The sequence below is a fragment of the Chelmon rostratus genome, chromosome 14 (assembly GCF_017976325.1).
Source record: "Chelmon rostratus isolate fCheRos1 chromosome 14, fCheRos1.pri, whole genome shotgun sequence".
Lineage (NCBI taxonomy): Eukaryota > Metazoa > Chordata > Actinopteri > Chaetodontiformes > Chaetodontidae > Chelmon > Chelmon rostratus.
The window spans coordinates 13131094-13149187 of NC_055671.1; the positions used below are offsets into that span (position 1 = coordinate 13131094).

Here is an 18094-nt window from a genome sequence, read left to right on the forward strand (position 1 = left end):
TTAATTGATTAATCCACAGGGTAATCAATAATGAGAATTACATCCTCTATTCCAAAAAAGTTGGGACGCTGTGTAAAACATGAATAAACAGAACAGAATGCACTCATTTGCAAACTTCACCAACAACAGCTTTATGAAGTAAACTGAGCCCATGTAGTGACCTGCTTTATCCAACCATGTGTTCACAAAGTGGTGAACCTCGCTCCATCCTCACTGATGAACGACTGAGCCTTTCCAGGATGCTCTTTTCATACCCAATCATGACACTATCACCTGTTACCAATCAACCTGTTTACCTGTGGAATGTTCCAAACAGGTGTTTTTGGAGTGTTTCACAACTTTCCCAGTCTTTTGTCCCAACTTGTTTGATATTTACAAAAGCCAACAAAGTTGATGAGGTTAAACATTGAATATATCGTCTTTGTACTATGTTTAATTAAGCATTTCTCGAAAAAGGATTAGCAAGTAATCACACTTTGTTTAACTTATGTTTTACACAGGTGGTAATCATTACTTACAGACCTAGTATGATGGTGAGGAATTGAAAATCACACCAGCAGGAAGAGCATGAATGAAGAAGGACAGGGTCAGACAGGGTCGGGGTGGGGGGATAGAAGACGACATGGTGTTTACCCTCCACACTGTCACAGTTACTGTGAATGAGAGCGTCCGGTTCAATGGACCAGGCGGTATAATCCACACAGTTATCAGATTAGAGCAGGCGTCTGGCAGCTGGATTTTGACCCTTTCAAATCCCCTCACTGGTTAAGAGCTGAGCAAAGCTCAAGGGGGCTCATGACAGTGATGCAATAAAGTTAAGTGCATTAAATGATCAAGCTTCATTGTAAATAAGAAATAAAGAGAGTGGCAGGGATGAGCGTTCCTCCTTTTCGCTATTTAGTTTGTGAAGAAAAAGTGATGAATTTGGGTATTTTCAGTCAGAAACAATGGCCTGTTCATCCATTCACTGTATAAGAGGATGAGTAGTGGTGAACGCATCAGTGCCTCTTATTAAACTGAGCTCTGCAGAAGGTGCAGTGTTATTTTTCACAATTTCTTTTTCAGAAAAAGGGGCTATGTGGGATTACCTATTGGAAAAGATAACATGCTTTTCACTCCTCATTATGTTCTATCTTATTCTGTTCAACCAGTCAGACAGACAGAAAATGTGCTCACTTATAACCTCGCTAAAAGCACTCTATATCTCCACCGTGGCACTTTCGCAAGGGTCCACTGTGTGCAGGAGTCCATAAATCTGTCTTATCTATGGACACTGCAGATGAGCAACCGAGTGAATGGGGTTGGATGTAATTAATTGTATTGTACTCAATCTCAAAGATAAATGGACAGAGTGAGAACAATATTTTTGAGAGTACAGAGGGTATTTTGGTCTGTGCGGTTTCACATAATCTAGCTCAAGTCATGTGTTGTAAAACAGTGTTATTTTGGGAAATATCATCCTCTATGAAGTATCAACGGCACGTTTAGTCAGTTTGAAGTTTAAGTAATAAAGTAATCTGACCAAGCCAAAGAAATCAATGCTAAAATATAGCCTGGGACGGCTGCACAGCATACAGTCATCATCTTTTAAACCTCTAAGTCATGGATTTACTGTGTATAGCCCTGCAAATTTATCGTGCGTACCAGAGAAGCTTCCAACAACAAAGTGTGCTATAAAAACTGACAGGGAGTCTCTCTCATACGCTCGGAGTAAAATGTTATCTATGAATCCTAAAGCTCTTCTCCATCCAGAACCAAATCAGACTGGAAGACCGTTACCACAGAGCAGGAGACATGCTAAGCCAGGCCAAGAAAACTGAGAGGGGGGGGGAAACCCTGTTATTTCCAGAAATTCAACAACTTTAAGAGGAAATACTTTATTTCCCAAGAGACTTTCACTTTGTTTAGTCCCATCATCCTCTTCAGAGTGCATTTAACACTCCAGTGCCCAAGAACTAACACAACTGCAACGGACTGATAATTCATTTTTCATGACCATAAAGTCAAGCATTTTATGTGACCTTCTTACCATGTTGTGGTCTCTCCTCTGGAGGGAGGCTTTTGAGGGCTGAAAGTACTGAATGGAATTAAAATTACAGTATAAATCACTGCTTCTGCACCTTGACAGCTGCTGCCTGCCTACATGCCTGTCTGTCTGACAACTGACACAGACGGAGAGGAAGAACTTTACCTCTGGTCGTTCACTATGTGTTTGAGGGGATGAATTAATTCAACATTCGTTCCTGCACTCATCAAACTATAAGAGCAGGGCTAATTAATTATCATTAAATTTATTTGATATTAAATTTGATAAAAACAAGGCTCATTTGATACAAGTCTGTCAGAACTGGAGTGTGCATTTAACATGTGCACGGGTCCATGTGTCAGTCGAAGGCCAACAAAGGAAATCTGGTCCTCATGCAGCAAGTCTTGATTTACGCTGTCTATTCTGCTAACTGGATCCCTCTTGGCTGCGATTAAGCACTTCTAGCCTGTATGATTTCCATGGAAGTATGAAGGCAGCCTAATAGCGAAGCACATTTTAAGTAGTGAACTGACAAGTCTCTGCAAAAATGAAGGATTTCTTTCTTATTACTCACAGCCACCAGCGGCAGAAACTGAATGACATTACATTAAGTGAAACTGCAGGACTGACTTACTTCTAATTGAGGTATTGTTATGTCTGCTTGAACAATATAGTATTTTTTTCTACCACTGCTGACAAAAGTTTTGACAAGTGTCAGAGCGACGCCTGGACCCGAACACAGGGAGAACTGAAATGTCAAACACATGGCATTGCTGTACACAAAACCAGTGAAGAGAAACAAGGTTGACAAGGCAAGGAGCAGGGAGGTGTGCGGCATACAGAGTGAGAATAAGAGGGGCGGGGGGAGAGACGGAGGGAGGGGGCGAACAACGGAGGCTTAGACCAAACATGGCACTGGCACAAACCTTGATCCACCTTTTCGTGAGGCGACTCCCGCCCTCCACAACACCCTTTAGAAAATGTGAAGTGGGCAAGATGAAGCACAGACAGTGTGGAGAGAGATAATCGGTTGTTGCAGCGTTATTGATATTCATGACCGGACAAAGATAAAACAAATAATTAATGTGTGGATGGGTTATAGGAAACAAAATCTCTACAGTACCTCACTCTCTTTTATGAACACACACACACATACACACACACACATCCGCCTTAATGGAATGAATCAGCCGGCGTGGAAGCAGCATGAGAGTGGTGTAATTGGCTGTTCCAGGCCTCTGTGCTCACCCTGGCAGTGCCGTCCTCTTTGAGGCTGATGATGTCCAAATCAAAGTCTCTCCTCAGGCCATCCGTCTTATTAAGAACAATGTGCCCTGTCAGTCCATCCCACTGTGCCTACGGAGAAGAGATGCAGAGGGAGAGAGAAGTGGGAGATAGTCTGAGTTCAGTGTGGAGCCTTATTGAAGCTTCGGAGCTGAGTCCCGGGAGGAGAAGGGAAGAGGATCCAGAGGCAGCCAGAAGACGTCAGTGTTGACAGACGGCTGGAAGACTCGCTGGATCACATCAGATGAAGGCTGGGAGACGTCTACAGGTTGTTCTGTAGTACATTCTCTCATGATATCCAATAACTACATGCATATTCCTACTGTCTCTACAGTAGGGATATTCAAAAAGTTCATTTGAGTTGATATAGAAACACAAAAGACAATGCATGTTAATAGTCATTCACATCCTCCACAAAGTCACTTCATTTAATGCTTTCCTTTTTCCTCTATCATGTAATACCATCAACATGTTTTTCACTCATTCTGTGCTGCATATTTTGCTGTTTTTGGACGTTTTCTTAGACATGTATGTGAATCAAAAACTGATTCTCTTCTTCTTTTGTGAACTACTGAGAGAGAGAGAGCGATGAAGGTCTACCTGAGAGTCTACATTACAGTTCGAAGGTTTGTAGTCACCAGATATACTGATGTTTTTTCCTCTTTCTGACAATAATGCCTATTTTAATATTCATACAGACAGTGTAATTCAGCCACCAAATGTACAATTTACATTTGAAATAGTTTTTGCTCAAAAAGAAGAGTAATTGCATGACTAAAACTTGAATTAGTCACTGTGTTTTATAGGGGAGAATACTGTTGGAACCATTTTTTCCCCCAAATACCCTATGATTTTGAATCTGTTTTGCACTGACCCTGGTTCATTATTGAACCACAAAGGTGCAACCGGGCTCTAAATATTTTGGGAACCCGTTTTTCGTTGAGTGCTCTGCAGTCTGCTCAGGACAACCCGAAAGCATAATGCCTCCCGCCAAAGCTGTCGCTGGCGTGGAGGCACGAAAGCTCAGCAAAAGACACCCAAATTGAAGCTCAGAAGCACCTTTGTGCCAACATTTAAAATCCAGGATATGAACCTCTTTTCTGTGTTTTTTTGTCATGATTTGATGTGCACTGAATAACAAAAGTGTGTCAATATACTCAAAATACAATTCAAAACTGACTATTGTATGCTACAATAGCTGGAGGAGAGAGAGAGCGAGCACACAGGTTATAGTGGCCAGGATTTAATTTCAGCCATTGAAATGAAAGCTGTGTCCTCATATTCTGCGCTCTCTTGTCAGAAATAGCTTTTAATTGAGTGCTGTGTGAGACATATTACAGGTTCTTGCAATCAAAAAGGTCCTTATCTAGTGATGAATAACACAGGAGGACTGATGCTTCAAACAAAACGAAAAGCTGGAGAGGAGAGAGACAGTGAGATGCGACGAAGAAGAAAGAAAAAATGAGAGATGGAGGAAAGGGGGGCATCAAGAGGAAAAATATGAGTAAGGGGATTGAATGATAATGTTCCCTCTCCATGGCAGGCAACAGTCCTGTGCTGGATTTAAGACTTAAGAGATCAAAACACTCATGCATCAAAGGCCTCATTTCTGTCTGTAGGCATCCAAGTCCGACAGTTGGGCCAGGCCACATGCTTTCAACTTACAAGTCTATAAATACCGTATATTTTCATGTTGTGTACTCTCAGAAGCAAAGCATGGCCTGTCAGTTAAGCAACAAATCACATGAAATGATCTGACATCCAGTTTTGGTGGATTTGCAAGAGAGGCACGACATGAAGGATCTTGTGCTCAGGAAGGCCCTTTCAAAAGGCCCTTTAAACGCATCATTGAGAATGTGTGGTGGTCAAGCTGAAAGCAACAGGTGTTCCTTAAGTCATGCCGGTGATGTAACAGGGGTTTTAGCTCTACGGTTTTCGAGCCCTGATCTTGACACTGACCTCTTTAAAGAGGTTCATGAAGCGGGGTCCAAAGCGCCAGGGCTTGTGGCGGTGACACTGCAGGGAGCTGACGGTCATCTGAGTGGCCCGCTGGGACGCGACAGCAACCATGAACACTGCGTCGTACATCAAGGCTGCGTCTGTCTGCAGAGAAGGCAGCGGGAAGAAGATGGGGTTGGTATTGCTTTTTTCTCACAAAAGGCTCAATAGCCCAACTAAACATCAGCTGTAAACAGCTGAATCACAGTAAAAAAGCAATATGTCAAACTGCAGTGGTTATTCCAGGAAGTGCCATTAGAAAACTAACAAGGATGTGGTATAGATATAATGATGGAACTAATATACTTTTTTATTTTCTTTATATTTAAATCATGCTGATATATAGCTCCTAAAAAGGTTTACAGGTTCGCAGATGTTTGCAGTTTACAATTGTAAGCAATCGTGTGCAGCATACAAATGCGCATCACTGGCTTTCAGCAGAGTAGGTGCTCGTACTGTTGGTGCTCTGTAACACAAAATAACAGTACAGGGCTTACAGTCATGATTCCATCCATCAGGCCGCTCTCTTGTTTGGGACCCTGCAGTCTTTCCATGGCCCACCTGTCCATCGTGGAGGCTACCCACGGGTCATCAACGTTCAGCAATCTGAAGCCTGTCATGTTGACCCCGCTGTAGCGGTACGGCTCCAAGTCCAAGGCAAACAAATCCTGCAGAGAAAGCGCAGCACAGAGATTTAAGCTCCAGGTCGGGGTGTCACTTTCTCTGCTTTTTACTGTGTTGATGACGCACAGCAACATTCACGGTGATGAGCGTGGTTTTACTTTGCCCAGTGGCTTAGCTGTGCTTTTTTCTCACCAAAGTCGTGAAGAAGAAGTGGTAGTACTCCGTCATCATTCCCATTGATGAAAGCTGCGAAATGAAAAGAAGAAAGAGTGTAAGAAGAGCAAATGTCAGCCCGCTTTGCTTGAGTTTAATGATGATTTCTCCAGTGCTACAGCTAGATTATCACGTCTTCAATAAGAAACTAATTTCTCTGCTCATTTCTCTTTTGCATGATGCAACAAATGTGTTACACATTAATACGCTGAGGTTAATTTACTTTATGACTTTCAAAATCTATGTCCCACTGTACACAAATAGGAACAAAAGTGATTAATGAATTTCTCTATGTGTTGGTTATAAATGAAACAACTGTGTGGCTTAATACAAAGGTTCATTAAAGTTAAGACTTTTCACTGTTCTGTCCATCAGACATGTTGGAATTGATGAACACAAGAATAGTCACAAACGTCTGTCAGCATGTCTGTTAATTTCAAAAATAATGAGCTAGCATAGCTTTCCCAAACAGACACAAATCTACGGGATGGGAAATAAGTTGTGGACCATTTAAAGTTCTGATGATGATAAGGGAAGCGCTATTTCTTCCTGAAGAGCCAACTCAGCAACTTTTCGCCATCACATCCTTTAATGGCTGTCATTCAAATCAGCTTATAAGCATTAGTAAACAAGGTAATAGGTTTCATATGATTTCCAACAACAACAAAAGCCATTAAAGAATCATTAAGGCTCTTGCCCCCAAAGGACACATAAGTGTGTTGTAAAGTCTGCAGAACAAACTAATGAAAAGAGGCGTCGATCAATCCCTGCACAAACCTGCTTCAGGAGCTCTGCGGCCATGCGATAGGAGCAGTCAAAGAGAATAAAAAACTCCTTGTCTTTCTTCAGCTCCTTAAGCAGCGGTCGGGCATCTTGGTTACCCGGGGTCAGCTGGCGGATCTTAATCTTCAGGTTGAACTTTGCCGGAGCCTTGATCAACTCCTGCATGCGCATTAGACCTTAAATATATATATATATAAAAATACCAAATCAGACATTTCAAGTATCCCCTCTTCAGCATTTGTTTTTCCCTCCTCTGCTGCAGGAAGGTCATAGGTCAGGGTCAGATGGAGATCACTCCTGAAATTCATTGTTTTGCTCAAGTACACTTCAGCAGGGGAACTTGGACCCCTATCCTTTAAGTAAGTGATGTGATCTCTATTCACTGCACCTCCCTGCAGCCAAACCTCCTCCTTAACTCCCTACATCTTCTCAGAGTCTCCCACTTTGTTTTTAAACACGTCTGTACCTGCATCCCATACATGTGTGTGAGCAGCAGTGTGCAACTGTGTAGGTGTATGTCCGTATGACATTTCAGGAAAATACATTTCTGATAGAGTAGAAAAGATTTTTTAAAAATCTATAAACTATGGCATTTCAACAGCGGCATTTCATATTCCTTGGTTCGTGGGCAGGGACTCTGTATGGGACTCTGGTGGATTTATGGCCGTCAGTGTTTGAGCAGCTTGGCTCAAAGTCAGAGGGCGGGAATACTGGCAGCTGTTTGATGTGAGCCACTCTTGCCCTGTCACAGATTGGGTTCACTGGCCAACACGAGGAAGGTGACTGTGATAGACGGCCGAATTGAATTTTGTGAGTAATTATAATCATGATATATGAATATATTGTAAGGTCCAGAAAACACAAGCCAGCGCTTTTGACCTCTTCTCCCTCTCAGTTCTTCACCTCAAATGTCATGCAGCGTTATGGTTGATATCCAGTAATGCAGTGGGAAATAAAATTCTAAGCAGGATGCAGCCTTCACTCAGTTATTATTGGAGATATTCATAAAAACCTTAAAATCCAGATCCAAAATGGGATTTTTAATGGTACTGTGGTGATAAAGTATATATTATGTGTCCCTGGTCCTAAAGACTATATCACAGTTATTAAGTGACAGATTTCTGTTGTAGCTGTGTGAAATAAGCTCTGAATCTATCTCTCCCTGTTTGATCATTATATCCACATTAGTGGTGTTTTTCTTTCTCAAACTCAGTTTGATACGGCTTTGCTTCTGCAAATTCGTTTTTATTTCCACATGAAAGGTTGAGTAAATCAAGGGGCTCACCTTCCATTATGTCCCTTTTAATGCATCCATTTTTTTAACCAGTTTTGAAAGTTGCAATGGCAATCGGACTGATAAAAAAAAAACAAAAAAAAAACCAGTGGGCCCTACCTGTGCTGTCCTCATAGACCACCGTTAGCTTCCTCCACTTGAAAAAAGTGACTACATCCAGGATGGCCCTGGCGATGGCAGTGTACTCCGGATAAAGGTTGATGAAGAAGGTGTCTTTGTTGTCCACTGACGGGTGTTTCCACCGGGTCTGTATGTGAGGGACCTCCAGGGCGTTGCAGATGGACTGAACGGCACTGACAGAGGAGCTGTGAGAGGGGCCGAACACAGCAACCACCCCAAGAGCCAGCTGGTCACACACTAAAGGCAAAGAACGACACAAAGGTGTTGCTGAATACAGGTTTGTGTGAGTTGAACAGGCTGATTTAAGAGTGTTTCACAACCAAAGTCCATTGCAAGATCATAACTATAGTTCTTTCTTGGCCAAAGTGAGACAAACACATGGATCACCTTTGTATGACTACTGTTAGCCTAGCTACTGCTGTATGCTAAATGGTGATGTTAGCTTGTCAAGGTTCCCTCAATTCATGTGGTTAGCTGTCGTGCTAAATAATTTGAAAAAATACGCCTTTTTCAGTGGTGAGGGTTTAATATTTTGTTAATGGAATTAGGAACATACATAAATACACCAATGTTCGGAGAAATTAAAGGCTGAATTTCTTACCTTTGAACCTTACCTTTGAGAGATGCTAATTAAGATACACTATGCTAATCAGTAAGATTAGCATAGCAAACAGCATGTAGACACCACAATGACATGAATAAATTTGTCCCACTCTGGATAATAGAGGAAATATTAAATAGCCCACAAAATAAAAATATAAGTAAAGTAAAATTACAACTGCTGTAAGCTCTCATTTATTTTTTGTTGCTAAGTGTTCCAGAGCACTTATCTATGCACAAAGGAGAAAATGCTGCCATCACGTAGCTAGCTAGCATAGCTATGTCTTTAAAACACATCCCACCTCTTCTTGAAGCCTCAAAGCCATCAAACAGGTTGATCCTCTGAATATCGTAGGTCAGAGTCGTGTTGGGCATCAGGGTCTTGTTGCGGTTTATGTTATTGACGGCGAACTTGAACGCCAGCTCGTCCATGCTCACCAACTCACTCTCCCGGGTCTCAAAAATACCACCTGCACACGGAGACGGGGGACAAAAAGAGAGGGACACGGTCACCGCCAATGTGCACAGACGCTGCGACTGCGGCGGCCTCCGAGATAACAGGCGATGGATTCTGGGCTCCTGTTTATGTGAAGTGGAAGCCCTTCAAAGCCCAACACACAAACTTCACAATTTGGCTGTCACACTTCCACCTGTCACTAACGATGTGCCTTTTAATGTGTGCCTCTAAAGCACCTTGTAGTATCGTCAATGTGCTCATTTAGCATACAGGCAGCTGCACACTTAATAATACTGAATATAGAAAATCCACAATGACAAATAAATGAGTGGCACAAAAGTGCGAAGATTGATAAAGCTAAATAGGAACAAATAGAAGCAAATACAGTCAAAATAATGAGAGGTGGAGGTGGATGAGCTACCAGCAACTGAATGAATAATGTTTGTAACATGGAAAATGTTTTAATTTGTGGAATTTGGTAATTATGTCCCTGAATTATTGGACTTCTGATCCAAATCAACAAGTGGTTGCCGTTCAAACAGAAAACACACACATTTGTAGTCGTGCCAGTGCAAATGTACAAACAACAGCACTGATGAATTTGCTTTCATTACATCAAATACAGGAAAATACTAACAGAGGAGCTTATGTCATGGGCTCAATGAACTGAGTTCAGTTTCTTTGGTATTATAGAAACATCTTTCTAATAACGCTCGCTTTATTATAAGTTGTTACTAATCTTTTTTTTCATTATATATTATTATATGCACTATTAATGTAGTAATTTAGTAATGCTTTACAGATCAGTTTTAAGCCATTAACGAGAACAAACTTAACTTAAAACATTCCATGGCATGCTATATATCCTTTCTCTTTCATGCTGTTATATAGGTAATCCATTTATTTTTCACTTTTTCTAAAACATTGTGTCTCTAGTTGAAAACGTGAATAACTCATTAAAAAGGTTTTTAAACATCAAATCCTTTTTCACAAGCTGGCAACTCAAAGGTCATCTGGGAAAGTGTTATTAACCATTAATAAAGACAGAATTACAACTTCTACCATAAAGAAAATTGTGCCATATTACTGAAATGACATCAAGTTCATCCAATTAGCAGAAGACAGACATGAAAAGGATTCACAAAAACGGTCACCGCAGTGACCCAGACGAGGTCTACAACATTCATACGCTGTATAATTGTTGAACAAAGCAGTGCAACAGCCTGTACAATGTAAAATTTAACCAAGTGTTCTCTGCAGCCTGATTTAATGAGGGTCAGTTCAGATAGTTCCTCTCTATGCAAATCAAATCTCCCACTCATAACCAATGCCATAAATACGGTATGTCCACAATAAAAGATAATATTTGCAGTTTCAGTGCCTCCAGCTTCAATATTCTACAAGCAGAGAATTAATTTGGAATTCCCACAGAAGCATGCAAATGAAGATGAATGTTAAGTGCTCCAAGATGAACAATCAGAATTCTCCTCCGCGGCATATTTTATTCCAAACACTCTGTTTCTCAAAGTGGGGAGAAAGTCATCCAGACTGAAAGCTAGCAGCTCTTCCACTGGTCTCACTTTTATAGTACGGGGACCGTCGGCCACACTGCATGGACCAGCTGGCAGCGGGCTTTGAAGAAACAATGCTGCTCAGACAGACTCCTGAAATTGCCCCGAAACGCCTCATCAACATCCTGCCATCCGGAGTGCAGAAGATGTGAAGTGCGGACTCGGAGGCGAGATGAAACGGAAGTAGCGTAATTGCTCCCGCGGTGTGAAAGGGCAGGAAATAAAAAGGCTATAAGAGCTTCATGTGGTTCAAAACGGGCTTTTGAAAGACGAGTCAAGTCACATCAGTCAAGACGGGGACTAAAAAAAAAAGAAAAAACAGAAAAAAAGAAAAAAATCATTGGACAAGTAATTGTCAGTCTTGTGGTTACTTTTTCCAGGGTAGTTTTCTCTGCATGAAAAAGCAAGTTTGTGCTCCCTTGCTGATCTTGCAGCTGTTTGTTCAGACTTAATCTAATTATAAACAATTTGGTCTATTTGTTGTACTGTTTGTTCAGTTCGGGTAAAATGTGTCCTGCCTTTCTTCTGCTGCTGATGCGTTATGTGGAGATAGCGATGGCTTCACCAAACATATTGCAGCTTTTACACTCACTCTGGAACTGTGTGGCAGAACAGAGACAACGGTAGAGAAGAAGAGTAGAAATCCTGGAGGAAGACAACACTGTCCTCATAGAAAGTGGAGTGATTTTTTTCTTAAAAAAAGGAACATGATGGTTGTTTGGCATTGATACAAAATATCTAATGTGTCATTTATTAAATGAGAATAGCTCAAAAAAGTGAAGGTGTGAAAGTGTGGAAAATACACTTATTCACTATCTTGCTGAGAGTTATATGATGATCATGTCATTTAGCTTAGCTTAGCACAAAGATTGGAAACAGGGGGAAACAGCTAGCCTTGTTCTGAAAAACCCACCTGCCAGCACCTCTAAAGGCCACGAATTTACAGGTTGCACCTTGTTTATTTGCTCCATACAAAAAAAAATTAATGCAAGAATGCAAAAAGTTGTGGTTTTACGGGGAATTGTATCCCCTAATTATGTCTTGCCTGGCTCCAGGAAGTCTCTGGCCCATCCAAACAAATAGTTCCATGGTTTCTCTCTGCTTCCAGTCCTGATGCTAAGCTAATCACTTTCTGACTCTGGTGCCACAGTTCAGCCATTAGGGTGGTATTAATCTTCTTATGTAACTCTCAGCAAGAAAGCAATTAAGCATATTTCCCTTAAAACTTTGGGGAAACACATATACAAGAACTTTGAATTAAATAGTCTAAATGAGGAGCTATCAAACCAAAAAAAAAAAAAAAAAAAAAGATTACAGATCTAGTTGTACCATTACAGCTTCTCCTTTTTAATACTCAGCACGACACAGAACAAAGGGTTTCCACATCCTGTGCAAAGACTGCACATACTGTGGATCTGTCCTGGTCCTTTTGAACCTGGTCCCTGCGGTGACACTGGGGGTGCTTCAGAGTCTGTATTTCTTTAACTAGTCCTTTGAAGTCCAGCTTCTCATTTCCACAAACAGGCAGTGATGAAGGTCCAGGGGAGTCGTTTGATGCGATGAATTATTTGCCCGTCACAACACATTTACCGACAATTAATTTGACCAGGCTAATTGTTGCTCACATAAAACAAGCCACTATAATATGGTCGGCAGGGGGAGGAAACACATCAGGATTTTGGAGACGCTTGGTAACCACTGCTGGTCAAGCTTAGCGCATCGCACATCTTTTTTTATTACCAACCTGGTTTAATGTCTGGGCTTTACAGTGCAATCATGATCACTGGCTGATGCATGTGGCTTCCTCACATTATCAGCTTTGATTGGGTTGGTATGCACGCTTAAGGAATGTGAATTTGTCAGGCCTTTACTCCCCACACACAAACACAGTACCTAAATTCAAGCATCTGAAAAAAACACAGGCACTCACACCACGTCCTGGACACAAATAAATCCATGTAAATACAACGGCAGCCAATTAGTAATTATAATCAAGAACTACTACGCCATTAACATAAAAATGTAGTTTCTTCTGCAATTACTGTGATTAGCAGGTACATAGCTGTAATTGGAGGAAAATTGTGCCATAAAAATGTGGCTGTGTGGTACAGTTCAGCGGGTGGATGAGAGATTTATCTGCCTGCTGTGGTGGGAGGAAAACATAAAACAAAAAGCTGAAGAAGGAATCTGAGCTTTGTGCCAAGCTGTCACGCAGACCCGATCAATCTCTTCAACAACCCACCGGGGAGATAAAGATGTTTGTTTGTGTGTGTGTGTGTGTGTGTGTGTGTGCGCGCGCATGGACACCATCAATCCGTCACTTCACTATTTACAAATAATTACGTTTTACATTAGTCATGCCTCATCCCTTCTTGAACTCTACTGTGAATTGTGACTGCTGGAGTCACAAAAATGTTCTTTTTTTTTTCTTTGTAACAAGGTGTTTTTTTTTCCCTCCTTGCAAATGAATTAATGTACCTCGCAGCTCTAAAAGCATTCATTCAGCTCCGAAATAATGAGGAATAATTTGCCTCAGGAACACACATCCATCTGTCCTACAGCATAAATGAGCGTTAAAAGTTTCAGACGACCCACGGGACTCCATAAATGCTTTTTAACATGCGACTGGGGTTTGCAGGTAGATTTCATCTGCATAAAATATAAGCACACTCGAGCTGCACCGAGGCTGCTTCAAACACAGGGCAGCTCATTATGGCCAAATTGAGGACGGGCATGAACCTACAATCAAAGTTTTTCGGTTTGCCTCAGTGGTGATTAATGTCTGTGTAGCATAACTGTGCGCTGTGGCATTTCTACTTCTCCAAACAAGAGATTTTTGACTTGCAGACAGCAACATGTTAGCTAACCTTCCATTTGCATACAGATGCAAACAAGTGGGGGCTTTGTTCCACACAGCTTTTCCATCATTACAGTGATCAGCCTGCCTCAGTTCTACGAAATGCTACATGTGCACATTAGTGGTTAACCACTCAGGGTTTTTACTCGCAATTATTCAGCGTGTTCCACTGATTTTCACATTTCCGACAAGATAAGGGAAGTTTGAGGGGAAAAAATTGGACTGTTCAGCGGTGGGCAGTGACACATCAAACTGCCACTCAGTACCTGAGATGGAAGAAATATGGATTCTTTCTAACATCTCTGAAAGATCACTGAGCTGGACAAGTTCTGCTTTTTGCTGACAGCAACAGAAACGGCTGCCATCTTTGTCTCTCTGAAAACACGGATTTCTGCGCGCTTTGGAGAGGTGATGCAGCCACAGGCAGGAGGAAATGCATCAGGGAGGGTTAAAAAAAAAAAAACAGGGTGGGGGGGTGGGAGCTCAGGTGTCAAAATGAGTGACAGACATTTGACGGCACCCTGGTTGGGAAAAACACAAGGGAAACATTTTGTTCCCGCCAACAAATCAAGGGAGCCGTACAAATGGGCAAACGAGGCGAAAATGCACTCAGGGATGGAGAGGAGAGAAAACCAGAGCAGCAAAAGGGGCACAAGAAGAATCCCTTTATACAAAACCAAAAACTAAAAATATAAGATAAGTAGCCTCAATTGTAGCATGTTGCTAAATACCCGCTTATGATTTAAGAATTTGACACTTTTTTGCATAACTGCTGAAAGGACAGTAAAAAAAAAAAAAAAGATTAGCTGTAGTTTGTGATTTATGGTACTGGCTTTGTTCCATGAAGGCAGCATGTGTTATAGTTTTCATTGTGCTGACAAAAAAAAAAGAAAATCACAGCTTCCTTTCAGGTCGAGTCTCTCTCAGGTTCAAGAATCGTCAGTTCTGCGCTCACGAGCCGGACAGGCACGGGTGCCGCCGAATCAGACAAAGAAAAGAGTGCAGAGAAGTGACTCCGCTTCACTCGCCCTCCTGAAATCAATCTACTCATCACGAGAAAAGCCTCATGAGATCACAGGATCGATACATACAAATGAGTACGAGTGTAACGCCGTGCAGGTTCGCCACAAACTACAGCTCCCTCTCCTTTCTCACAACCAAGAGTGCTGGGCTTCTGCCAGGATGATAAACGATCACACGACCGAGGGAGCCAATTCCCCAGTTTATCTGTGTATATATCTTCGACAGAAGTGAGGCCAACTTTCCAAAACTCTGGCAATTTGGCTGAGGGGAGATTCATTCGTATTCCTAATGGCCATTTGTTGGAGAGAAAGGAACTAATGAATAAAATTAAGCAGGTGCCCTCTTTATAGATGTAGGTTACAGCTCCAACTTAAGCAACTCCATTTAACAGAAAGCGACACCCAGAGCCAAACTTTGCAGTTCGCAGACACTGATAGTGTCTATGTGCGTAAATCATGCGTGAATCCCGGGACTTGTGTTGTTCAAGAGGGTCTCAGCCGAACCATCGGACCTGAACTTATTGGTCCTGAATGAGCCTGAATATTAACTTGTGACCCGGAGCTAAACTGCAGATCAGAAACCCCCTGCGTGGGGACTTCACCGGATGAAATGAACAAATGCTGTCCATGCTAAAAAGATCTAACACGCAGGCAAGCGTGCACCAAGAAATGCAGCCGATAACAGAACCCTTAAATTCTGCTTGGCAAAAAATATAGCTGTGCTGGTGCATGCAGTATGTGAGCCGATAAGTGAAAAGAAAAGCATTAAAACGCCTCATTCATTCATATCTTGGTCACATTTTGACTGATCCTCATCAGCACTGACTGCTTATGTTATGCATTTATGCTTAAGAACAAATATCTGCTGACATCTTCTTCAGATTTTTCACCCAGTATTGCTTGGGCACTTGTGTTCAAGTTGCTGTTAAAGGCTTATTTAATGCTTAAATTCTATGCATTAGCACAATAACAGTAATAACACCTCTGGAATCAGTATTTAGCAGATATACAGTAAAATGCTTATGCTGAGAGGTCTTTCGGGTTGGCTGGTGCATATCTTCTGTAATTTTGTCATTTTAGAAGGCTTTTTAAAGCCCCCCTTCACTCAAAAATGTGTTACTTCATTTAAATGTGTGGCTTTCGCTGTGCAGAATGATGCATGTGCACAGTCTGACAGCAAAAGGCTGCTCCCACGTTTACCTGCTGAAAAGGCAGGGTGGGGGGTTTACCTGTGCTCCTCTTACATCTGAGTTTAAAACAAACATAGCGGCTGGATTTTGCCTCCGATTCACGATCCAATATGCAGTTTATGCAAGTGCGCTGTGGAAACTTGACACCTCCAGCGCACACAGACTGGGGATTGAACTTTTCAGTGGCGCAGGAGGCACCTTGCGTCCGGCGGTTCGACTTCTGAAGCTAAAAATATTTGCATATTCATAGATTTTCAATGAGGGAGAAGAAATTGCTTGGAATTCAACCTCTTTGTGGAAAAACCACATGAGACACAAATTATTATTCAAAACGCAGCATTTTACAGAAACCCTACCTATTGACTGTTGGCCACAAAGGCAAGCTCAAAAGGTACACCCACCCCTCTTCATCTATTATAAAACTGAATCTTTCCTAATTATGTGGAATAGTGGCATTGTAGGTGATGCATGACGACATACTGCACAGGTACATTGTTACATTGTTATAATATTGTTGGTGGTTACTAATTTATTAGATGTGATCAGGAATACATAATCATATTACTGTAACTAAACAGATTAGATTTGAAAAAAAATGTATGATCAGATTATAGTTATATGTCATGGATTACTTAATTACATTGTTGATTGTGTCTTGGAAATCCATCCATCCATCCATTATCTATACACCGCTGAATCCTTTGCAGGGTCACGGGGGGGCTGGAGCCTATCCCAGCCGTCTCTCGGGCGAAGGCAGGGGACACCCTGGGCAGGTCGCCAGCCTACCACAGGGCTACATATACAGACAAACACGCACACGCTCATTCACACCTATGGACAATTTAGAGTTATCAATTAACCGAAGCATGTTTTTGGACTGTGGGAGGAAGCCGGAGAACCCGGTGAGAACCCACGCTGCACAGGGAGAACATGCAAACTCCACACAGAAAGACCCCAGGCGGTGTCTTGGAAATATGGCAACCAATCCTCTATTAGTGCGTCTCACACTTTGACAAATGTGCAAAATGCATTTTCATGTTTTAAGATGTTTGAAGAGGAAAAAAAGAAGACTTGTGGAACTCTAATTTTTGTGTCTGCGTCTCCATTTTTAGTATCTAGTGCAATATTTTCAATGTTTTAGTTTGTAGTAATCCAGAAACTATATATTATGTTACATTTTTTTGTAATCCAGTGGATTACGTTACTAATTATAACTATTGCCATGCAATTTCTATGCAGTAACTCACTACTTTCAAAGTAATCTGCCTGTATACAGTGTTTCTGTGTGTACTGTATGTGCACCTCTACCCTATTTAAGCTAAGAACACGTGGCACTGACACCACCAAGCCTCAATTCATTCAGCCAGTTAGATCCACATATTACAGTTAAACTCAGGTCTGATTCAAAGCCTGAAAGTGAGTCGCCTGGATAATGAACACAGCCCACAGTGCTCACCAGCCACCTCCCGCCTGATCAGGTCTGGGTGCAGTCCTGTCACTCTTCTTAGCTCCTCTCCCTGGCCTACGACAGCAGGAGTGAGGATGACCACGCCGCCCTCACTGGCCACACGCTGCATCCATCTCAGTGATGGATAGGTTTCTGCGTTTGTGAAGATCAGCTGCTGGGGGACATATTTTGAATGAAAATGCTCCAACAGGAGTCTCTGATACTGGGAGGGATCAATAATCCATTACTTTTAGGTGTTTGCGTGTGTCTGTGTGTGTGTGCAGTCAATAAGCGCATGTAGTCTGAAATTCAATTCAAATTTAAATGACTAAAAAGATGCCTTCAAAGACAGTGCGTGAGGACAGATCTTTTAACAAAGCTTCTAATGACAAAACTGAAAGTTCACAAGATTATTTTGAGTCAATTCTAACAATCATCATTAAAAAAAAAAACACTGTCCCTTTATTGGTGACATTTAAACTGACGGTGGATTAATGAAGGAGAGGTTGCATTCAGTTTGGATCCTGCGAGCATTTTAATAGGATTTAAATTCTTCTCTGAATATTTTAATGACCTTTGCTTTGTGCATTTGCTCTGTGGACTCAATC

The 18094-nt window shown here is 41.7% G+C and overlaps 1 protein-coding gene across 2 annotated transcripts in view; it reads right to left on the minus strand.

Annotated features, from left to right (window-relative positions):
• The window catches only part of grik1a (glutamate receptor, ionotropic, kainate 1a), a 33379-nt gene that overhangs the window by 14856 nt on the left and 429 nt on the right, over nucleotides 1-18094 (minus strand). The window contains exons 2-9 of one of the 2 annotated variants that reach the window (XM_041953066.1): nucleotides 9245-9412; nucleotides 8322-8579; nucleotides 6923-7104; nucleotides 6125-6178; nucleotides 5806-5976; nucleotides 5270-5413; nucleotides 3275-3382; nucleotides 2953-2997 (exon numbers count right to left, since the gene is read on the minus strand). In XM_041953066.1, coding sequence (XP_041809000.1) covers nucleotides 2953-2997; nucleotides 3275-3382; nucleotides 5270-5413; nucleotides 5806-5976; nucleotides 6125-6178; nucleotides 6923-7104; nucleotides 8322-8579; nucleotides 9245-9412 — 1130 coding nt within the window. The remainder of the gene's footprint in view (nucleotides 1-2952; nucleotides 2998-3274; nucleotides 3383-5269; nucleotides 5414-5805; nucleotides 5977-6124; nucleotides 6179-6922; nucleotides 7105-8321; nucleotides 8580-9244; nucleotides 9413-18094) is intronic. The other variant, XM_041953067.1, reaches the window with a different exon arrangement.